Source organism: Thermobia domestica, chromosome 1 (genome assembly GCF_964235325.1).
Source record: "Thermobia domestica chromosome 1, izTheDome1.hap1.1, whole genome shotgun sequence".
NCBI lineage: Eukaryota > Metazoa > Arthropoda > Insecta > Zygentoma > Lepismatidae > Thermobia > Thermobia domestica.
In genome coordinates, this window is record NC_137454.1 from 147333701 (window position 1) to 147359652 (window position 25952).

The following is a 25952-nucleotide window of genomic DNA, read 5'->3' on the forward strand; positions in this document are numbered from 1 at the left end:
TCTGCCTAGCTTTATCTCATGTTTGTAGAACTACGAGCCTGTTATTTAAGGCTTTATGCAAATTGTGGAGCGTAACGCAACGTAAAACTTATAAAAATCAATTATAACTCCAATGCCTACTATCGCAACCTAAAACTCAGAGGGCCTTATACAGAGTCATTCTGATACATGAATAGAGTCATACTAAAGAGTTCTACTAAAGTTTCAAGAGTAGTCAGGCCTTTATTATTACGCTAATCATTCGTCAAAATGACTATGCGTACGGCTGAGAGTTTGCGTTGCGTTGACGTAAAACGTTACGGAATGCGGCCCGAAACTAGAAGAAAAATAATGATGTCATTTCTAAAATAGCATGATTCTTCTGCTAAGAAGAAATATTAAGTAGTGGCATCATCACCGAAGTTGTGTCAGCTGTATTCTGTGTTTAGTGTTGCCAATGCAGATATTCATCTCGAGAACTATTTTGTTTGTACCGTAATACAATAATCACTTTTTTAGTTTATGAGACAATTTGTTCTTTTGTAAAAATAAAATATCTACAAGTTTCGAAACATCTTGTTGCTTATGAAATATTTTTTGTTGCATTTGAACTAATATATTGAAGTGGGATATTAAATCAAATATATTTAAATCAAGCAGTATTCTTTTATGTGGATGGCAATACTCAATCGGTTGTGTGTTCTTATGTGTGCTTCAGTCGAGATAAATACCGAACTATGTATGCATTTTTAAGTGTTCGAAAATCTGTAATTATCAAGTCCAGAACTGTAATTAGAAGTAAGACTCCTATTCTTTTTAAAATTCGAATGTAACTGTATCTTATGACATACAGAAATATGTATCTTGTGAGTGTAGCGATTCGAGTTAGTGGGTGATATTTTGTGCCTGTGTTACTGTAACTATTCATTCATTTACATAATTCTAATAACATATATCTGCCGAAAGATAATTTTATGTGATCCCTTGATTTATTAATTGTATTGAACATTAGTAATTTATGTTTCGAACAGGCTAAATTAATTTCATGTAAATTACTATTATCGGCAATGATAGTGTGTTCAACGTGAAAATTTAAAGAATAACCAATAAGTTGATATAACTACGATATTAATTAAAATAGCATTACTCCCTTGCCGCATGCACAGTACACGTCGGTTCAAAGAATGGTACGCCTATTGCAGTACTTTTCGTTCTACGCGTTAGGTTCGATCATGCTATGGGACTTCCGCACTGGATCTTTATTTGGAGTATGTTTAGTACAAGGGGTCCAGAAGCATGTAAAAAACAAAATTTACAGGAGAAATGAATGATGCAAGTACTTAGACGTAACATAACGTAACCAAATTAACCTAACATAAACTAAGCTAAACTAACGTAATATTGCTAGAAATAAGCGAAATTCTATCATTTTTTGGAAAATTATACGGGACCCCTACACTAATATCACATAAACTACACTAGCCTAACCTAACCTACCATAAACTAACCGAATGTGAACAGAAATTATCAAAATTGTAACATTTTTTAGAGAAAAGAGCTGGACCCCTTCTGCTAAACATAGGCCCTTATTTTAATAGAGATTTACAGTATCATCCTCTTAAAAGTTCACGATAAAATTTGTCGTGAAGGAAAGCAAGTGCAAAATGCGCTTAACAGCCTGTGCTAGGTGGTCACTACAAGCAAAATCTATTATATATATACCAGTTGAGGGTAGGGTGAGGATGTGCGTCCTTATGATACCGAGGGGATGAATCTGTCGGGAGGAAGCGCGAACTGGTGGTGGGTATGTTGTAAACGAAAGCAAACTCAAAAAATACATTTTAGGTTTTGCTAGGTGGTCTCTAGAGGGTAACTTGGGAATAAAACTGCATATTTTTATGCTGTTTGTATGTTTCAAATCCCAGCTGAGTTAACAGTATAGTATTCCGCTTACAAAATTACGGTAACTTCATTCAGCAACTTCTTTTTAAAAAATATATAATGAGCGTGCTAATTTAAACATAAAAAACATAAAAAGATAAATCAGTGCGCACTGCATTTCATCGTACATACCGTTCGTTCGTTATTATTTCTTACCTTACGTGTATGTCGTCGGCATAAATTAACTACTTATCACCAAAGCACTCATATAACAATTCGATGCCTGTATTTACAGCTTTATAATTGTCGTCATCTTCAGTTCACGTTCGTTAAGGGATCACTGAAACTGGTCAGAATAGTTAGCTCTACATGCAGCGTGATTTCTTAAGAGAGGACATTTTGTTATCTATATATATAAAAGAGAACGCACAAATCCTTTGTTCCCTCATCACGCTAATACGGCTGAACCAATTTCTTTCATTTTTGGGGGGTTATTAGGATTTGGACCCTAGATGGTTTTTATCATATCACTTTAATTTTTAATTACCAGTGTCTTGAGATAATTGACCATTCAAGTGTCCATAACGTACAAATCCTTTGTTAGTTCATCATAGGTAAAAATAAACGTATTTATATGCAACCCGCATGACCGTGTCACTCGGCGGGTTAACATAAATGACAGGCGATATAATGTTAACATTTACTGCAATCTACTATGGTTTTTATCATATCACTTGAAAGCGAAAAAGTAAAAATTATCTAAGTAACAAAGTTTATTGCGTTCCGGGGTGACCGCAGCGAAGCGGGGCGGGTTAACATAAATGACAGGCGATATAATGTTAACATTTACTGCAATCTTCTATGGTTTTTATCATATCACTTGAAAGCGAAAAAGTAAAAATTATCTAAGTAACAACGTTTATTGCGTTCCGGGGTGACCGCAGCGAAGCGGGGTGAACGCTGCTAGTCTGTAATAAACATAAGTATTTCTTCACGCAATAAGTGGGTGAACAGATACCATATGCGTGGGATTTCTCAGGAACTCTCCTACTGTTTCATTCATTATAATCAGCACTATCTTCGTTAGCCTTGGAACACAATCGTCAGACGTCAAACTAAAAAATGAATGTTTATTAGCAGAAATATTAGGGTAGACGAACACGTAGGTTTAGCAGCGCATCTAAAGGTGAATTTCACTATGAAGAGAATAATAAATATGCAAGTAGTAGGCTATACACTTTACATTATATGAGTGTTAAAAAATAACTGAAAATTTCCTTTTGGTTTTTTGACTGCATGAGGTATTAGCATGAAATATTGCATGTGTGTAATATTGATCTACCGGGCTGACTTTGGCCTTTTTTCATATAAACTGGTTTATCTCATAAATAAATTACAGTAGGTAAAAGCAATATCATATTTGATTTTTTTTTTAGAAGAAACAATATGTCAGTCGATCCCCTTCCGATTTAACATTTTCAAACCCAGTCTAATGACTGATTTCACTGTGACTGTAATGATATTCATATATCCCTATAACGTAGCACTCTACCTCTTGTATCCCTATCTGTAGTTTGAGCCAAATTTCTCAAACAATTCTCTAATTACAAGAGTGTTTTCAGATTATTTGCCTCGAACTGTTTTTTAGCAAACTGTTAATAACGCAATTAGTTATCAGCTCTTAGGCATTCGAAAATCCAGTATTTTTATTTAATAGGATTTTCGGGCATACTTTCAAATCCATTACAGAACAAAAAGGAAAGAGAACATTCTTGTGCCTTTTGAAGATAAAGCTCATTTTCTGACTCAAAAAATTTCACGTAATTGAAAAAGTATTGCATTTCAGTACACTTTTTAAATAAACCTTTTACATGTCCAAGATTGATGAAACGGTCTCCTTTATAAGCTGTGTGTTTTGGTTGGTAATTGGTAAAAATTTGAAGTGGATAAGTTCATTAGTCACTGAGTAATGTCGTTTTTCCTTTAACGCTATACTTATAACCAGGCGCTGGTAAACAGTATTTGAGTAGTTGTCTCAAGCTGTGACAACCTGTATCTCAAGACTGTACAAGCTAGAGAAGAAAAATTTTACATTGGTGACTAATTTTGTGGTCCTAACAACTGTGCGAAGTTTCATAAAAATCGGAATCGGTGGGTCTCATTTTCACATATTTCTGAGTGAATTGACATGGAGTGACCCAACGGCTAGTATTCATTCAAAATATATATATTTGACAAAATGCTGTCTGCAACATATTAGTAATACAAGGATTGTTTTTTGGCGTAATTACCGCCATTGTCCAAACACTTGTTAAGTTGAGGTAGTAGCTTCTGTACCCCACAGACATAGAATTCTGCTCCTGCTGCTGGAACCACGTTTCAGTTTTGCTCTAGAACACTTCGTCGTAATTTTTTAGCACTTCGTTATATGTTTCGACTAATAATGGTCCCATAAACGGAACAAGTGCTTTCCGAATATCTCTGGGCGCTTACTTCGTGCTTGGAGAAAACGTATGACGGAGTATACTTCATATTTGGCGGGATTCTGAATGTGAGCAGCTATTGTAACACGTGCTACTCGCACTAAAATGCACGTAGCAATGAGGAACAGCCACGAGAGGGAAGCGGAACGTTGACAGTAAGAGCCAGTATAATCAGCTTACGCACGAAAATAATATTTGTCCACCTGCAAGGGTTGTAACCTTATTTTACGGATACACCTCGTACATAATGAGGGATCGTCGTTACTTATGATGTGTTTGCACTTGGAGTTCGATGATTTATCAAACTATTCTCGAATTTTAGCAAACGTTGGTATATTATTAGGTAAATGTAATAGAATTCAGTCTTATATATGTTGAAATAGATTACTGTGTAAGCATGTTCTCTTTTTTTTTTTTTTTTTCTTTCTTTTATTTTCCAGATGAATGTCTATGCCATCAAGGAATATGTAGACCTAAGTTTGTCAGTACCAGAGTGCAAGATATACATACAAGGAACGCGAGACCTTATATACTTTGTAGACCTATAGTAAGAATTTTGGAACATACGACAAAGATTCCAAATGTGCATAATATTCATTTTTGTCATTCGTTGGTGAGGGTGAGCGGTGTTGTGTGCGTGAATGAAAATCCATTGTTACAAACTCGAAGTAGTGAGCATAATGTATTGTATAGTAGTTTCATTGGAAGAAGACATTTTTATTTGACTCGAATTGTGTTTGAGAAAGAACCACTGAAGCCATCTTCAAAAGTGGAGGAGACTGTGAATAAGATAGTTGAAGATTTGGAGAGCAAGAAGAAGGAAGGTGCAGTAGTACCTGACAAACCATCACCACCAAAGAGAACGAGTCTATGGACGAAGATAGTAGACGAAGTCAAACACTACTATCATGGATTCCGTTTGTTAGTGATCGACATTCGTGTGTCGATGAAATACGTATGGAGAATATTAAGGGGAAAAGAACTCACAAGGCGAGAACATAGACAGGTAGGTAGTCTTGAAGAAAGACCATAATTCCAAGTTCCTGCTAACAGCGGAAGAAGAAGGGAAAAAATATAGGTGAACTGTAACATATATATTACATTAATTGGTTCTTTAGTTCAGTTAAACTTTACCATACGTGATTAAATAACAGATACACATCTTGTGTTTTTTAAAAAATAATTAATTCTTCTTTGTATAAGTTCGGTCCTCCCTTGGGCCTTAGTAATATTACCTCTACTAAAGTCACTATTCTGTCCATACTTATTCACTCCTAAAGATTTATTCATAGGTATTACTAAAAGAAACATTTCTATCAGAGTGAAAGAACACACGAGGAATTCGAAAGGCGAAGAGTCACCCTGTTTCAGGTTCATGTGGGCACCTACAAGAAACAGAACATTAACAACATCGAGTAAAATTACTTAGTTTATGTTCCACAAATGCAAATAGAATTTTATTGTGCTCGAGTATTTTTTCATTCGGGCAAAAATCCACTACACAATCTCGATAAAGGCAGTTTCGACCACAAACGGGATGATATTTTATGTAAATTTTAAAAAATCTCAAGTCAAGTTTAAAAAAAAGTTTATTTTCTTTTTCAACTGTACATATATGAATTTTTACAGTAATTTTCCACATCAAAGAAGAAAAATATAAGTCTTCATTCTGCTCAAGGAGCTCCTTCGTGGCTAAGCGGTTAGCCTACGCGCCTTTGGCGTGGGAGAGACTGGTTTGATTCCCGGCGGGAACTCATGTGGTTCGGATTCCACGTTAATCAGTAGGTCCCGTTTCATATAGCCTCGCTGCTGAAAGGGACGTTAAAACTCAAACTCAATCATCATTCTGCTCAAAGTTGAATTAGTAAGTGGAACAACAGATGACTTTTTGTTTCACAACACAGACAACTGACATAAAGCTGAATACTTGTCGTTAGTGATTTAACCAAAAAAATTAAAACATAGACTTAAGATTTCCATTTTGAAATTTTCAAAATAACTGTGTAATTACTTTATAATGTAGAGTTCCACAGGAAAAGAAGTGCGTTTTTGTGTTCAGTTCTGCAGGTTGAGTGTGGAAAGATATAAAATAAAAGTTTTTATTTGTAAATAGAACTCAAGACACGTCATTGGAATAGTAAAACGTATCTTTTCAATTATTTGTAAAATAGTTTTTTTCTAAATTCTAAAAGTGGCGTTCATAAACTAAAAGTTTAACGTTCAAAAACAAATTTCTATAGAGGAAAGTACGAGGATCCTCTGTAATATTACAAATTTAAAAATTTTCTGGATGATTCTTTGATCTTCAAATATTTCAGGAATATCCTTTTCGTAGAAAAGTAAGGAAAGAAGAGCAACTAGAGATAACATTGCTAAGAAAGGCCTCAGAGAGGGCTGTAATTGTATAAAGAAAAAATAATAATTTTTTTCGATACCATAGTTGATGTAATTGCATCAGGCGTTAAAAAAAACTTAAAACTATGAATAGATTAGAGCTAAACTGATATTAAATATTTATTTTAACGTTCTGCGTAGTTGTAGATCGAAGGTAATGATAAATGTAAATTGTAGAAGCAATCTGCATGCTGAAAAGTAGAAACTATTTTTAACGAAGAAAATAGTAGAATTTCATGAGTCCAACTTTTGTTTCGTTAAGTTAGACTAGCAGGAATTTCTGTTATACCATCCTTAGGCTTATGATTTCTAGTCAGTACCTTTCTATCGTTTGTATGTTCGAGAAGGACCGTGGTCGCTCAATGGTAGAGCGTTCACCTGTGGTGCGTGGGATCCCTGGTTCGATCGCCGCTCACACAAAGTGAACCTTGTGGTGAACAAACACTGTGTACGTGGGTTTTCGCGGGGTTCTTCCGTTTCCTCCCACTTTATTCATTCATTTCTCATCATCACCGTCTCCTTTAGCCTAAACGGCATAATCGTGGGACGTAAGACTGAAAGTTTTTTTTTCTGAGATATTGTGCATAAATTAACAGCAAACAAAGGTGCTGTTCTATCTTCTGTACTATAGATGAATGAATAAAAATCAGCCAATTTTTGGTTATGCCTCTGACAGCAAGATTATATATATATATATATATATATATAGAGAGAGAGAGAGAGAGAGAGAACTCTAAATTCTTAACCTGTTAATGTTGATTGTTCTGTTAATAGCAACGTCTTTGATAATCTTTTTTGTGAAATTATTTATTTTAGAATACAGGATAGTAGAGCAAGTTTGTTGCTGTTTGTTTATGCATAATGTAGGCTTTCAAAGCCGTTTACATTAATACTGAGATATTAGTATAATATTTTTTAGTGTTTTATTTATTTACTTTTTTAAAATATATTTTAGTCGGTAGAGCCAATTTGCGATGTTCGTTTTATGCATTAGTCGCAACGAGTATGAAACCGGTACGTTGTTGGCCAAAATGAGCTGAAGCAGCCAAGTGTGACGCTCAGCGTTCAGAATAATTCAGTATCCAATATTGGAATATATCTCGGGAAAAGTGGAAGTCTAATGACTGAAACTTCTTTTACTTATCTGTATTATTGATTAAATAGATATGATTAAAATTAAAGGAGAGTTTCCATTTACGAATTGTGCCGATTATTCCAAGTAGAACAAAATTGTTTCAGCTGCTTTTTTTTTCAATCTTAATGGTAGTAGTACTTATCTTGAGAGTAATTTACTGACACTGTACTTAATAACGAATTCTTCTCAGGAAACTTCTATATTGTGAGAGTGATCAGGAATTTCGTTGTTCTTGTAATAGTTGGTAAGTGATAACTGTTTTAATTTAATAATTATTATGTGTCAAATATAGGGATGTACAGATATATCGGTATCGGTATCGGTGATATCGGCCACTTTTGGGAGTATCGGTATCGGCAGATGGACACCGATGTTTACCGATACATTTTCCGAATTATTTTCAACTTGTTTAGTATTAACAGTGAAACTTATATTTTATCGATTTCTTTTAGGCTTAAAGTTGATATAAATTATGAATTGTACAATCGATTTCTTTATGCATTTGTACACCTTTGATTTGCACTCGTACTCAAATGGTATTTTTAATCCCTCAATGACAAAATAGTGGTGAAGAAAAGCCAAAGGTCCCCAGTCAGGATCATGGGCACCCGAAGAAAATTTTATAGGGAGGACCCATTCCTTGATTGCTATATTACGTTTGGTATTTAATATACGTGGTTTGCTATATTACGTATACATTTTCGTGAGCCCGGGGGGCCGTCATTCTATCTCAAATGGGACAGAGGTTTCGATTCAGAAGAAAATGTTATGGAAGAAACCTACAAGACGCTCACTTTGTGATATTTCTTCTACTTACTGGCTAAAAACAATTAGTTCTAATGTAGTTTTATCGTTTTCGACTTCGCTTAAATAACCCTCTTATTTTTTTATGATATACACAGCAACACCTGGTTCACCACACATAATTTTTTAAAATAAAAATTTGTAAAGATAGTATCCGTTTGCATTATTCTATATGTATGCAGGGGCGGCAATTAGGGGGCAGGAGGGAGCAGTTGCCCTTCACTTTTTTGAAGTGACCCCTTAAAGTATATAGTTTCATTTGGAAATGTAAAGTTTTTGTACGTATTACTGGTTCATAGAAAAAATGGTGTCATATAATATTTGCCGTGGCGTGAGTACGTATTGGTTATTTATCTTCCCGTGGAGTTAACAAAGCTACCAGGTTATCATAAAATAAATATCGCTGTTCAGAAAACTCTGGAGGTGTAACCACTTGACAAAATGCAACCAAACTTGGTAGGAGCATATTTGGGATCATGCAGAAGCGATTGGTGTATAAAAAAAACTTAGTTTCAATTTTCGCCACCAGAGGTAATTGTGGCGCTGTACAGCGCCATGTAAGTGCAGCGTGGAAGAAAAACGATACTCCTGATGCTAAATGATAAGAAAAAGTGTAATTATCTCTCCAGGCGCTTACTCACGCCTGCATGTGTTTCAGGGGTACTGGTTTGAGGGCCACTATGTGCCAGAGGTGAATTGATGGTGATCCGATGTTTTCTTCTTTTTTATTCCCACACCCTTTGCCTTGTATTCAAAAGGTCCCGGGTTCGATTTCCGGTGAAAACACACGTGAGTAGGATCCCATGTTTCCCTGTAGGTCCCATTCTTAGAACGGGTCCCATTATCTCATACAGTACTAGTCACCATGCATTTTCCGTGCTCAGGGACTTTCACGTCAAAGATCTGCCTTTGGGCAGCACCCCACATCACCATCATCACTTATAACACATCACTACACCACGGGGTTATTAATAGGAGTACTAATCAATGCCACGCATCGCATGGGGGCATAATTACGGCATTTGTTTCATTGAATATCAATAATATCATTTGTCTCCACACCACACTCACCGTACTTAATACTGAACAGAAACAATAGCCTCTGGAGGCGAGAATTGACACTAATCTTTTCCTGGAATTTTGGAGGGAGCTTGCATTTTAGGGACCACGGGAAAGATTAACATTTTAACTTCGTTTTTGTAAGATATCCAAGAATTTTAAAGGGACGCTTCAGAAAGCCCCTCCTCCGTAAATCCGCCACAGACCACAGGGTAATCAATGCCACGAAACCCACAGGAGGGGTAATTACAGGCTTTCTTATTATTTGCATCACTAGTGTCGTTTTTCTTCCACAGTGCATTTACTTGGAGTTGTATAGCGCCACAATTACCTCTGGTGGCGAAAATTGGACCTAAGTTTGTTTTCTACACCAATCGCTTCTGCATGTCCGAAATGTACTCCTACCAGGTTTAGTTGCATTCTGTCAAGTGGTTACGTCTCCAGAGTTTTCTGAACGGCGATACTTATTTTATGATAACGTGGTACATTAATTGCGTTTTAATTGCCACGGAAAATGGTCCAAATTTAACCTTTTGGAGCGCAATAATTCTATCGTACTTTCATTTCTTCTAACAAGGGCTCCATATGTTAGTCATCAGCTTTGGAACTAATTGAGAGAACATTTCCCAAAACAAGAAAAGTATTTCACAAGTTATTCTTTAATTGCACAAAAATAGACAATTCCTAAAATGTCTTTTCTTCTTTCTAATAGTAAGGAATATTGATTAAAAAGAGAGTAATAAGAATCAACTTCTATTTTTTTAAATTTATTGTTTTGCCTACTGCATTTATAATATTCCGCAGTTACAAATTGGTGGTGAGAGAAAAAAATGTTTATTTTTTAATAGCAAACACAACAATGCTCTTTTCCCAGACACAACAAAGCCCTTTTCTTTGTTTTTTCTTTTCTTTTCGAACAGTAAACAGGAAAGAAACAGTTGAGAATGATCGAAGACATTGCCAGAGCGAACTTAAAAAGAATTTTTTTTTTTTCGAAATTTATATGAAATTGTATATTAAATGTATTTGATTAAATTCAATAGATATACATTTACATATTTGGAGCCTATGTATTAGGAAATCTATTTAATTAGCTATATTTAGCTGTCACTTTTTATCACCGTATATATATTGAAAATGAAGATATAACCAGTGGCCACCGGTTACTATTTGTTAACAGAAGGTTCACCATCCTTTTAGGTGTTGATCAACATCATTATCATCTCTCTATGACTTACGGTTCTCGAGGTATGACTTCTTAAATCTCCCGAAATCGGAACTTTTTTGGCAATATCTTGGGAACGGTAAGTCATAGAGAGATGATATTGGTGTTGATCAATACCTAAGAGGATGGTGAACATTTTGGTACCAAATAGTGACCGGTGGCCACTGGCCAAATCACAGTTTTCCAGACAGTTTTTTAAGATGTTCATAAGGAAGGAATCAAATCTCTTCTTAGATCTTCATTGTTTAAGAATACAAAGGGCTAGTACCTACTTGCGTTGCTCTTGTCAATTTGCTTAATAAAATATGAAATACGATACACGGTATTTTAACTGAAAAATAGTATTCTATTATATCTATTGAAGCTTTCCTGGCGACGTATTGTGAACAGGTCTTCTCGGGCTAGCAGCCAAGTAAATACTGTTATAACAGAGACACAGGATTCCAACTGAGTAAAACATGGACACCAATCATATCCCGCCATTTCAAGCATCAATCAGAAGCCGCCATTTCAACCACCAATCAGAAGAGTCCAATCACACATACATGAGTATATATATTCCATACACTCCATTGCACCGTCATACTCGCCTGAAGATGAGGACGATGTCAGCCCTCGAAACGTCGCAAGATATAACAGTATTTACCTGGCTGCTAGCCCGAGAAGACCTGTTCACAGTATCCTATTAATTATACAACCTTTCGTCAAACAAAAATGTTAGAAACAATCAGGAAAACTAACATTGATATACAAATGTTCAGATCATGTTCTACTCCCCCACTTTTAACTTCCAATCGCTGCCACTGTATGTATGTAATAGAGACTAGTAAATACAGTGTAACTATCAAAGTACATATCACTCTAAATATCAATCTCTGACTTTTAGAATTAAGTTTACACTATACAAGTATTTGTTTTTCTTTAGTTCATTTTATGTGAGCTGGATTAAATTTAGAGGAAATATATTTTTTGTGTGGAACCTAATATGAAATTCTGCTTTTTGTCTTTGTACGTTAAATTTTGGCCTTATATCTAATATATCCTATTACAATGTTGATCATTTCATTATTCTGAAAATTCCTGATAATATATAAGAAACGTGTCCAAAAGTATCGGTATCGGCAGTATTGGCCTCTTCAGTATCAGTATCGGTGAAAAAGTGATATCGGTACATCCCTAGTCAAATACGTTCTGTTTCCTATTAAATATGGTTAAGCAGGTAATGCAATTTCCTACCATGTTCACACAGTGTAGCACCAGTTAGAAAATGAATTCATCAAACATAAAATTTGTAAAGTATCATTGGTCACAAGAGCAGGTCTAGTATAGAGAAATAGCATTTTATTGTGTATGCTGAACATGTTTTCAGATTCACCTAGTTTATATTTTAGTTATACATTCAAAGGTGGACTCTGTGATAAAATTTATTTTGCCTATGTCAACAAAATTATCGTTGAGATTACGCTGTTACTAATCTTCAATTGGATCATTTTCTCAGTGATCTACTGAGAATTTTTGTGAAATGGTGGATCCATTCTAAATTATTACTTAAGAAAAATAACCGATGTTAGTCCGCTTTTGAATGTAATTGCACCTTGCTTATTATATATCGTTAGTACTTAAAAGTAATAAGAATGAAAAATCCCTTCAGCATCTGTCTACATTTATACGCAGTGAGAAGGATGCATCAAGACAACTCAAAGTACCTTTCTGATCACTGGATACGTTTTTTGAAGTCAGGTAATGAATAATTAATTTAATCTTCATGCGTAATGTTACATAAGAATAGATTAAACAAGTGCAGTAATATCAAATATTTGTTATATTTTTCAGTTGGTGAGGACAGTGTCAGACCTTTTTCGTCTCTTACCCTTTTCTATATTTATTATTGTTCCATTTATGGAACTGCTTCTTCCTGTAGCATTGAAACTGTTCCCACAAATGCTTCCTTCCACGTTCGAGACTGCTAATGAAAAGGTAAGCCTTCAGTACACTTGCTTTATGACGAACTTCGTTTCTGGTGATAGTTACAGTATTACAAATTTGTAATATTTAGTCCATCTTCCTTCAGTGTTCGTAATATTCTTCTTTATAGCGTATTTTTTCCTATCTTAATGTTGATGCATTCTTCCAGGCATATCACTAGGAAAGGGTTAGGGTTTAGATATATATTAGGTTAGTAATTAAGAATTCGCTGCAAGCTACAATAAGTACCTTAAATTTAAAATTCGATTTTTACTGCTTCTTGTCTTCCTGTTCTTGTTTCTTTTCTTTTTTCTTTCGCTTTTTAGTGAATTACAAATGAAGAAAATAAAAAATACCGAAGAAAAGGGAAGGGGAATATTATTAAAAATGAGTTCTTCGCGTAACATTACTTCAAAAAATTAAATTAAATTTTTGTTCATATACATACATTTATTAGAAACGTATTCTTTACATGAAAAGGACATTGGCTCGGTATAGAGTGCTCATATTTGTTGCGAAGAGTTTTTTGTTCGATCTCAAGCCATGGGAGTTTGTGGTGGACAACATTGTGTCGAGTTTCTGTCGAGTTCTCGACAGTATTCATTCCACTATTCTTACAGCTTGCTTAATATTCATCCCCTTGCAGATCTCCTGAAGATCGAGATTCGGGTCCCACCAGTCTTTTCTTTTTAATATTACTCTGTACGTGCTAATAGTCCGATGAAATGAAAGAATTTGTAAACTCCATACGTACTTCAATCTTTCTACACAGATGTGTGAAAGTTACAGCCACAAATACATAGGAGTATCCTTGAAGCTTATTTTATTAGAACAAAAATCTCGAATCATAGTCTAAGGAAATTTAATATAAGTGACAGATTGTATGGCGTAATGGTTCTTATTTTTATTAAAGAAGGATAAATCAAGACTCGAAAATAACGTTTGTCAACAAAAGATATACATAATTTGCAATGTTACATTATATAGCTTGGACAATATCACACAGTTTCTCAATTTTTAGACTTGTTTACATCATGACATAACATTTCATTAAAAATTGAATACAGTGCGGAGAACATGAAATACTGTTCTCCGAACTAGATGATTATAAGAGATTTGCCTGTATTTCGGCCGACATATATCTGAAATGTACGGAAATTGCCTTATAACTCGTTTGAAGCACTTTAAGGAGATAGATATTTCATATTTCATGAAAAGGTGCCAATTAAATTTCCCCTTATACAATCTCCAATGTTTTTTGAAGAAAAGTTACTGGTACTTAGTAGGAATATGTTATTACAACAATTTCCACATAAGATATCGTTAAACATAATCCCCTTGTCTCTAGGTTGCTTCTTGCTTTTAGTATCAACTGCAGAATGACAACATCGGAGCATCCACGAGTTCACATATTTGCTAACAAGGGACATCACCCAATTATCCGGCTCCGATTTCAATGAAATTTTTCTAGCTGATAGAGGACATATATGTATTATTTGTGATGACAGAAATTTTTGTCATGGTGCATGTTTTCTTTTTTATATATATATATATATGATTTTTAAGAGTTGTGATTATTAGAGATTATTGCAGAAGTCCCTTACTAACCTTTGTAAACGGAACGTTAATGAAAGAACAACCATGTAGATACATATAAGGCCTAGGGAGAGGTTGTATGGTAGGTATGACCTTGACGGAAGCCATCTTGAAATCTGCCATATTGAATTAAGGTTAAGTTTTTAAAATGGGAATAGGGTAATGTGATACATAATTTCGGGCTAGAATTTAATCAGGAAGACAATGGTGAAGCTAGTTTTGAGATACGCCCATTTGGGAAAAAGTTACAGGCATTTAATTGTTCGATTACTACGTGTGAAAGTCCCTTACCTCCACTTCTAACCCGCGTAGTAATGATAATAAGTGGATAAAAGCTTCGGTAATACATATTATGCCTCGAGTGAAGTGATACGGGAAAGGTAACCTTGACGGGAGCCATCTTGAAATCCGCCATTTTGAATTAAGTGAATTATGAAAAATGAAAACCATAGCATGTGACACCTCATTTTAATAGCAAGTTTTCCCAAAAAGGCAATGGTATGCTTATTTTTGTTCTATAGTTAACCAGTATCAATTTAGGACTGCTTCTAATGTGCACCAAACGTCCATTATTCGATGTTTTAAATTGGCAACACTCCTAAATTTTCACCGCACGTTTTAAGATTCTAACTGGCACTTTGCAATTGTTGCCATAGCTCATGTTTTCTAAATTTATTACATTTTTTAAGCGTTGCGATTTGTCAGTCCATAAATACTGTTGGGATAAATATCTAGCAATATTTCTTAATTTTGAAGACTTGCAATGTAATTATTTCAAACCAGAATATATGAGAAACCTATGAACCGATGTGTCGTAAAGAAATACAAATGAAATTATAACAAATTGGTGTTATACGAACACAAAATTATCAGGAAATGTAGCCTACCTGTTGGCGCAAACGACAAACAATAGAATATTTTTAATAAATACAACTTTAAAGGAACAGTAGTAATGATAGAAAATATCAAAGAGGCATAATATGATTGTTCCCAAAACATTGTTTGTACCATAACCATAATATGAAAACAAGTAACTTGTTTATAAAGGAGTGTAACTTAATTGAGTTCCTGATTAATATTGATTATAAATCTTACAAACATGAATCATCGACAACAATCGCTAGAAAACGAATTACCTTTTTGTCTGACTAGCTAAAAAAAAAATTCCATAGAAAATAAATAAATAAAAATAGAATAAAGAAATAAATATAAAACAAAACAAAAGACCCTAGATTTACACAACAATCATATTTCGTTTTCCTTTTTGAAGTGAAGTATCATTTGATTTTTCGTCTCATCTACTATACAAGCTATGTCTTCGGCATTACAAGTTGGAGTTTTTGAAGGGCAGGTATAGGAAATAAATAATTACATAGCAAGTCTTCAAAATTCAGAAAGATTGCTGGATGCTTATTCCAACACTATTCATGAACTGACAAATAACAACTCTTAAAAAATGTAATAAATTTTAGAAAATATGAGCCATGACAACAATTGCAAAGTGCCAGTTGGAATCTTAAAACATGCGGTGAAAATTAGGAATGTTGCCAGTTTGAAGGATCGAATAATGGACGTTACTGGTTGCCAATTTGAAGGGTCGAATAATGGATCGAAATTCATACTGGTTAACTATAGAACAGAAATAAGCATACCATTGACTTTTTGGGAAAACTTGCTATTAAAGTAAGGTGTCACATGCTATGATTTTCATTTTTCATACTTCACTTTAATTCAAAATGGTGGATTTCAAGATGGCTGCCGTCAAGGTTACCTTAACCTTATCACTTCACTCGAGGCATAACATGTATTACCGAAGCTTTTATCCACTTATCATTAATACGCGGGTTAGAAGCGGAGGTAAGGGTCTTTCACACGTAGTATGTGAAAAATTAAATGCCTGTAACTTTTCCCCGAATAGGTGTATCTCAAAACTAGCTTCACCATTGTCTTCCTGATTAAATTCTAGCCCGAAACTATGTATCATATTACCCTACTCCCATTTAAAAAAACTTAACCTTAATTCGAAATGGTGGATTTCAAGATGGCTTCCGTCAAGGTCATACCCACCATATAACTTCCCCCTAGACCTTATATGTATCTACATGGTTGTTCTTTCATTAACGTTCCGTTTACAAAGGTTAGTAAGGGACTTTGCAGTAATCTGTAATAACTACATCACAACTTTTAAAAATTATTAAAAAAAAAAAAAAAAAAAAAAAATAGTAAACATGTACCATGGCAAAAATTTCTGTCATCACAAATAATACATATATGTCCTCTTATCAGCTAGAAAAATTCCATTGAAATCGGAGCCGGACAATTGAGTAATGTCCATTGTAAGGTTAAACTATGTGAAGGGTAGTCCGAATATTCTGATTAACACCATTGCAATTGTTGTCCTTGCAAGCAAATATAACCTAGACGAAGTTACTATCAAGATAAAATCTAAAATAACTCCCTTTCATGTTCGCTGGAAGATATTGCAATGTGATTGGAGTGTTTTTTAGGGGAAGTCCGGGAGTTCATTTTCCTGAAGATAGTCACAGAAACCTGAACCGCTTATCTTTCATTAAGAAAACTTTTAGCAGCTGCGAACGCAATGTTCAAAATCTAAACAAGTAAAAGGAATTTGCAGTTCCTACAAAGTGTGATAGTGTTACATTTTAAATACAATATGCTCTTCTAGTTTTCAAATCAATTTAAATTGAAAAATTCATTCCATAAATACAAAAGGTAAAAAAGGGAAAGAGAAATCGCAATTTTAACTTCAGAAAAAAATGCCAGTACTGCATTTCGTTGCGTACTGCCAGGACAAAAGCACTGCTAATCTGTAACTTGAAAAATGTTGCAGCATATTTAACCATGTTAGTTGCGATTTATGAATATGCTATGAATCTTTTTCTTATATACATTTCTTGTAAAAAATTACGGTTAAGAAACAAACTATAAAGAATTTAAAATAGGGTTGTTAATTTTCAATCATCCTGTATATAAATATTTCAGTTATATACGGTAGTGGATTGCCTCTACAAATAAATGTCAACAGCTGTATCAGGGTCTGGGAAGTAAAGCATTCAAAAATATCATATGCGCTTGTAGATGCTAACTCAGTTCGTAGGTATTCGTCAGACAAGCAGGAGATTAGATTTCAAGTCCAGGTCCGCCAAACTAGCCATTAGTTTTTTGTGTTTCTTTAACATAGGGAAATGTGTTTATATTAAGATATAACAATTAGAAACTAGTCCAAATATCGTAAACACGAGAAATTGCTATGGCTCTTTAGATTAACATGCTTTATACTTAAAAGCAAATCAAAAAAGACTCAAATTTTATCATTTTAGGTATGTTTATAACTCCTTACAAGGTTTTTCGTAACTTTGTGATTGCCAGTGTTAAGTATTGTTATCCTCAAATATTCAATGTTATGCATTATAGGCTGTTCGAATATCTCTTAAAAAATATGTCAAGAATGACACTTATTTGCTTACAATTTCCATTCAGAAATTATCATTATACTGCTGTTACAAGCAAAAGATGGCAGGAAACACGATTTTTCGGACATAGTATAAGTGTTTCATAATTTTGAGTTTACTGTTATTGTGCACTTTGATGAGTATAAAGCTATTTTACTGTGATTTATCTAAAATTTGTTCTTTCTCGTGTAATAATGGGGATAGCTTATAGGCGAAGAACAGAATAAGAAATAGTTTTTTATAAATACTTTTGCGCAAATTTTTAAAGAATGGTAAGTCATATAAATGTAATTTTTCTATCATTTATTGACAATTTTGACTTATCTATTTTATTTCTGTGTTTCTCATAGGAAAACAAAATAAAGAAAGAGTTAAAGATGAAACTTGAAATGGCAAGGTTTCTTCAGAAAACTTTAGATGACATGGCAGTTCAATCTGGAGAAGGACACAAGTCATCAGAATTAGCCAAAGAATTTGTATCTTTCATTGACAAGGTTGGTAGCATTTTATTTTAAATGTGAATTATCATCGAGATGTAAGAATAGCAATAATTTTCATTTACTCTCCAACACTATTACATTTTTACTGACAAAAAGGAGATGGTTCTCAATTCGACCAGTTTATACATATATAACGAAGAGCAGTCAAAAAGTTCTCTGAATGTTGTTCTAGTTTTGGCATTTGTGAGCAATCACAATGAATCTTGTACAGTACAGTCCTTAGATTGCCTAATTATGAATTTGACAAGTATTAACATGTAATAACAGGCAGTGTACGAGTAAGGTAGCTGAACGAAAGAGTGTGTGGTGATCAGTTGGTGCAGTTTCACAGATTGAGCAACACACAGACGTCAAGTTCATCTGTAAATTGGGGGAAAAGTACTTCAGAGACTTTGATAGTCTTAAAAAAAATAGTTTAGTACCAGATAGCCTTAAAAATAGTTTAGTACCATCAGATGTTCGGCTCTTCCCAAAGCTAAAAATGGGCCTTTTTCGTTTCGCCAACGCAGAAGAAATCAAAACCAACACGATGCCTGAACTTCGGAAGAGGACCAAAAGAGGACTTTCGTCGGTGTTTCCACCAATCGCAGGAACGGTAGAACAAGTGTGTGTGTGTGTGTTCCAAAGTGCCAACTTTGAATGCGATTAACTAAATGTGTATTTATATTGTGGTAATACAGCTGTGTCAATTCCGGGAACTTTTTGACTGGTACTCGTATATCAGCGTATCACGGTTTGCGACACAAAACAATACTCATGGCAGAAAGAAAGAAGAAAAAATTATTCATAGCAGTGGCGTTAAATTCAAGAGGAAGATCATAATTTAGACATACAATTTTAGTTGTTAAATATATTTCTGATCATTTAAGTAGTTAGCTGTGAAACTACCGTATTTATCGCTTTGTTCAGTCTAGATATCCGTCTATTGAGATATTCAGTATATTTTGATCATATAGATCATGTCAACATTGAAGTTGAGAGTAAAAGTTCACGGTAATACCAATTCACAGATTTCTTAATTATGTTGCATTTGTTTGTCAGGCTGTTCACATTAGTCAAACATATTATTATTATTATTCAGTATTCAAAATTTAAATTCATTGTCTTCAATAAATAGCGCTCAGTTGACAGGTGATTCACATATTTAAGCATATCATCACATTTCAATATTCAACTTAACATTATCCTTAAAGCGCTCAGTTTACATGTAATTCGTAGATTCAAGCATATCATCACATTTCAATATTCAACTTAACATTATTCTTACACCTTACCACCTGCATTCATTACATTTTAACACATTTAAATCAATCATATATTATTAACTTTAAAAAATAAAAAAAAAAAAAACCTAACCTAACTTAACCTAAACATATTATCCAAAGTACAAGTACTTAGCACATTCAAATTATTACATTTCTGTGAAATATTAACCGTGAACGAAGTATAAAATTATTATCTAGACCGAAGAAGCATATGAGACAATTACTATCTCTGTTAGCAGTTAATTATTACCAGAATCAGCGGCATTCAGAGCCATACTCCATTATAGCATATACCTAATATAATGAGTTGCTTCATAATTTTTACTGTTAATATTCAACAGCGTATTCAATATCTGAGATTGATAAAATGGATGACTATGTTCAAAGGACACATAAATATTCCGAGACCTGTCAGCGATAAAGTTAATTTTTTCTCCCCATAGGCCTACCCGGTAATTTGTGCAAACTAAAGGAATTTAGCTATCCATGGTCAAATATTTAGCTTTCTTCCGTAAAATTTCCAGAATTACGAAAAAGTTTTCATAATCACAAAGTTATTTTTACTTAAAGTCACAAATTCATAACAAGATGGCTTCTAACTTACGAATTTCCATGGAAATTTATGTTCGAATTTTTATGTATCACTCACGTAATTGGCAAGTACCCCTATTTCCAAAATATTGTAAGATTGTTCTAAACTAAATTTACTTAAGGTTCGTGGTCCAAATGGCCTTTTTTGGCCATAATTTCTGATTATCGGGTACTGCCCTACATAAACGCACTAACTTTACCTCTTACTTCATCTTCGCTGCACCGGATATCATAGCGCCCTCTAGGACAACTATTATTATTCTAACATATTTCCATATTTATATATATACACACTTTATTATTAAATTTTGTATTATTTCATTTTCTAAACTTCTAATTTAAATTTAGCAACCCGCTTTTATCACTATTATATATATATCCACTATAAATTTTATATTTAATTTGAACTACTACACTTCCTGTTTCTAACATCTGGCAATTATATAAACAAAACATATTCGTTTATCCTCAACCGTCGCTGTTATCATTAAATTGACCATGCAGTCTCAAAAATCATTGCAGTAGTTCGTAAGTTTCCCTAATCTAAGTGAAATTAAATTTTATTAATTTTACGAAGAAAACCTACTATAGAAATTTAATATACGTTTAACGCAGATAGGCTTACTTCACCAATACAATTCACTCGGTTCTTTAACATGCATATTATGTGTTTCTGCTCTGCATGTCTAACCAACGTCATAACTGTCCTCGGAACCCTATTTACTTGCTATAAATGGAAATTTTGTAGCCTGAGAAGTAAGCCTAAATACCGGTAATGTAATGCTAAATCATAAACATAGTCAGCAGTAGTAGTGTTCACCAGCTGGCGCATATTAAGGATATGCGGACTACAATACTTCCTCCCGAAAATAACCCATAAGTTTCTCAGTGTTACATCATAATATAAAATGTACGCTTTTATGTATATACGAACATATGAAACTATATTGTTACAGTTTACGGTAAAAGTGAACTGTATCAATTCTTTATAATTCTGTTACAAGTGGTGATTAAATTTTCCACTAATGAAAATCATATACAGTTAATAAGTTTGTGATTACGTTAAAATCAAAATCAAATAAAGGATGTTTTTTTAATGCGTAATTTACTTGTATAGAATATGCTGTAAATAGATAGAATATGTAGATATTCTTTTAAGTCACAGTAAAAGTGGATCAAAAGTTACTGAAAATGACCTGCGATTTTACAAAACCTGTTACAAAATAAAAACATTTGTAAGTAGGTGACATTCTAATCAGTCTTGCCTACTCACCCCTTTCCTTAGAAAGTTATCCTCCACTCTCCTCAGCTAAGATGATGTTCATTCTTCATATGTCTCGTTCCATATGATTCCCTCCGCTCCAGTCTTGTGAGGATCTATCGAGAACTAAGTAGATAATGTCTAACCAGTCTTGCCTACCCAGCTCTTTCCTCAACTTCGAAACTTATTCCCCACCCTCTTTAGCTGAGATGATGATCATTCTTCACATGTTTCGTTCCGCTCAAGCCATGTGAGGGTCTTTCAAGAATTATGATCCTCTGTTGAAAGAATGTGTACCTGAATCCTGCAGAGCTTGTACCAGGATAAGGAAATAACTTCAAATTCTCGAAACAGTGCAGGCCGAATCATACCTTCTTGGTTGGAGATCGGTTGAAGCGACACGAGTGACGATCTGAGCGAGTTGAAACACACTGAATAGTTAGTGACTTACTTTAAAAAAAGTTATTGCATTACTCGAAATATAAATTTTGCAAACACAAGTTATAAAGACAATATGTTCTATAAGTGCCGCTATAAAAGGGGGCATCGAAATTATAAAAGTTCGTGATTGTTAATTGAAACACGTACTTATGAATGATTTGATTTTTATTGCAGATTCGAGAATCAGGAGAAAGAGCGACAAATGAAGAGATTCTAAAGTTTTCTAAGTTATTTGAAGACGAAATAACTTTGGATTCTTTATCACGACAGCAATTGACAGCGTTATGCCGTGTATTGGAAATACAACCATTAGGCACAAATAATTTTCTTCGCTTTCAGCTTAAAATGAAACTGCGATCTTTGGCTGCTGATGATAAGGTAAGTAATATGTATTAAATAATACTATGATTAACAATTACATTCCTTTGTAAAATTAAAACGTTTGATCCTACTTAAATTTTGAAAATTTATATTTCTCGTTTAGTTTGTTACCTTATACATGGTATAATGTAACATGGCCCGCAAGTTTTGGGCAACCAGCATATATATATGAATTTTATATTTATTAAACTTTTGTAAAATATATTTAGGTAGATCGCAAAATTTGCCCTCCCCAGAAGCAAAGCTGGCCCTTCCCAGAATTTTTCTACTGGACGAAAATTATTGTACCTAGAAACAACCGTACAGAAATCATAGCTTGATTCCTCATTCTCAATAGATTGGGAATTTTTGCATTGTCAAGTAACTGTGAATACAAGGAATATAAAACAAATAATATTGCAGTTATATCACATTATTTGCTAAAATACCATGAAATGTGTATGGAACTAGGCATATCGTCGCTGCACCTTGAAGAACCACTATGTGTTAAAACCACAACTTTTCAGTAGAAGCAAAAAACATTCCACTCTTAAAATTTTGTCAGATATACACGGAAACACTTGAAAAATATAATAAAATTGGTTCTGCGTATATTATGCACTGCACATTGTTGTGGCTTGCTTCAACAATATTATATTACTATTCTTATGTTTACATAGCACATGTCAGTTTACCTTTTGCGCCTTTATAAGCACATAGAGGATTTGTATACATTAATCAATACGTACGTGATGACAACCTGAAGCTTTTAATTTCCTATTATTTTTTCATTGTTGTGATGAAACAATTGAATATTCACTTATCACAATTTAAGGTACTCTGCCTGACAGCTTTCAGATTTATTTGCACGGCATAACTCATTTTCGACAAAAATGTCACACAGCGGTTCTTCGAGTCACAGCGACGATGTTGGTTTCAAAAAATGCAGATTCATAAGTTTATTAGCTCTACATCAAATAGCTATCATCATATGCAAAGTATTGTCCCTTGGTACAGGAAAATTCGTGTCTCTTAGTACTTGGATCACCCTATTTATAAATAAAAGTAAGTTTAACAGGAGTGCATAATAAATAAAAGTTATCAGAATGTAGAAGCAATACATAGATATCTTAAATATGCTGAGCATTTACTTGTTACTTCCACTTATGCGCACCAAGAAAAACTCTCTAAATGTCAGGGGTAAAACTTTGATATACGAGAAACATTTATTGCCTTCCAGTTCACTTGTTTCTCTCTATATGCAATTACTTTTTGTTGCCCAAATGAAGTATAGAAAACTGAATTCAGTAATAGGAAGGCAAAATTGGTACGAAATTCAAGAGAGCTGTAGGTGCCATGTCCCCTGGTACATTGTGTCCTGGAAAGCACGACTTCCCCTACTTTACCTATATCCCCAGGAAAAAATTAAAGGTCTTGATTGTTTTTATAAGAAAGGAAAGAATACAGATATAGTGTAACGCTGCTTGTAGATGATCCAAGCAAGCTTAAACAAGACCATTCAATGCCTCAAAGTTACACCTTCAAAGGAGTATTGTTCAAGACACTTGAACAAGAGTCTCGAATGGACTTGAAACAACTTTTACACGATCATAGAGGTATTGAATCTGTTTTATATTCTTGTTAATAGATGGCAGTCCAAAACAAGTGACTGTAAATATGAAAACAAATGAAAGCGAAACTGCGTACTGATTTACTTCAGACCTGCGCATGAATAGCTATAATATTACCATATGTTTCGTAACTTTCTGCAGGCACTTGTAATTTAATAGATTATATTAAAAAATTTAGAAAACAAATCAATTGATTTTGCAGCAATCCCATCGAATTTTCACTAAGTAGTTAGTCCCTTTCACATTAAATGCGACTTAGGTTAGCTGAAGTTAAAAAATTAAAGTGCTACTTAGGTATAAAATCGTTCCCTATACTAAGCTCTTTTATAAAAATCTGATTCCTCAAATGGCGTGCTGATGACAGAACCACACTCAAAAAGGAAAAAGCAAACTGTTTCCTAAAATTGTGTGTATCACGATGCAATGACTGCTTTTTGATGTTATTTATGCTATGGCATAATATTTTTTCAGCTACTGGATTTGCCGCCCATATCTGCATCAGACTTTCTTCACAAATCTATCCCTGATTTGGTACTGGTTAAGATAATTTTACTGTTAAAATGTGTGAGCGTGTATGAAGGAGAATTATCTGAGATACCGTAATAATTCCCACTGTCGGAAAATGCCTGTATAATGTAGGAAACCAATATTTTATGTTTAGAAGTTCAATGTTACTAGTATCAAATCATTACAAGGGCTATAGTTTAGTTCAAATGAGTGAATACGATGTCAAGGGTTTGTTGCACTATTCTCATTTATACATGATTCTTATTCTTGCATTATAACCTCCGTCGATGACGCGCCTGCTCCGTATTGACGTACTTCCCGTGGACCCCCTTCAATGCTCCTACCCCGACACTGTTAAATAGCATTCTCGATTTTATTTATTTATTAATATTTTTTTGCACTGTCTTGTATCTAGCATATGTTAGGATACACGTTTGTACCTTACGGGAAATCACTGGTAAAATTAATCTGCACGCGTGAAAGCAACCTCTACCTTAAGAAATAACTTCTAAAATACTACGTGTGGATTTCGTGATAAAATAATTGGATTACAATAGGATAACATGTAATCATTTCCAGGATACTTCAGTTTGCGAGCATATTATCAATCTGTACGCAATTATTTGATATTATCAGAGATTAATAACAGTACAAAACGTCTTATTAAATCAAGAAAAGTCAGTTATATATATATTTTTTTATTTAATGGACTCTTCTTTCTTAATCTACACCCGGTATTCTTGTATATTAAATTCTCAAATTAATACTTCTCATTGCCTCAAAATTTAACAAAAGTTATGGGCATGCAAGTATTATAACTATATAAGTCGTGTATGTTATCAACAAAAAATACTAACATCTTCCAGGGCAAATATTAGCTTTTGTTTATTATTATAATGCACACTTAGAATATCAGATAATTATGGAAAAGAGTAACGAAAAGATATTTATTCAACTGCAGCTCTGTCTCACTTGTTTTGTATTTTCCTGCACTTAACTCGAGCGCTGATTGGCTATTGAATGCTCTTGAATTGGATTGTTTAGAACAGGACCGAAACGAAATTTCTTGAACGAAACTATTGAATTCAAGACAAAAATGACGTCAGTACTGACGTCTTTTCCATCAAATAGTCTTGAATGGCCTTGAACAAGAGTCTTGTTCAAGCTTTCTTGGATCGTCTACAAGCAGTATAAGCCGCATTAATAATTTCTCTGTTAAAGTAAGTATAGTTTTATTAAGAAAGTGCACAAATGTCTGTCAAGTTACTAAGATTGCATGCGGTCCAGATGGGATGGACTTTCCATGAGTTCGTCCTGGTATAGACAAAACACAATTATTAAAAAATAATTTTTTTTGACGGTCCGGATCCGGTGGACACATCGGTGGCAGTGTTTCTTCCAG

The 25952-nt window shown here is 34.0% G+C and overlaps 1 protein-coding gene across 2 annotated transcripts in view; it reads left to right on the forward strand.

Annotated features, from left to right (window-relative positions):
* Positions 1 to 426: 426 nt before the first annotated feature.
* Positions 427 to 25952, forward strand: part of Letm1 (Leucine zipper and EF-hand containing transmembrane protein 1) — a 60046-nt gene continuing 34520 nt past the window's right edge. The window contains exons 1-5 of one of the 2 annotated variants that reach the window (XM_081764213.1): positions 427 to 777; positions 4784 to 5349; positions 12794 to 12937; positions 18345 to 18488; positions 22227 to 22430. In XM_081764213.1, the coding sequence (XP_081620339.1) occupies positions 717 to 777; positions 4784 to 5349; positions 12794 to 12937; positions 18345 to 18488; positions 22227 to 22430 (1119 nt within the window). In that variant the 5' untranslated portion in view covers positions 427 to 716. The remainder of the gene's footprint in view (positions 778 to 4783; positions 5350 to 12793; positions 12938 to 18344; positions 18489 to 22226; positions 22431 to 25952) is intronic. The other variant, XM_081764223.1, reaches the window with a different exon arrangement.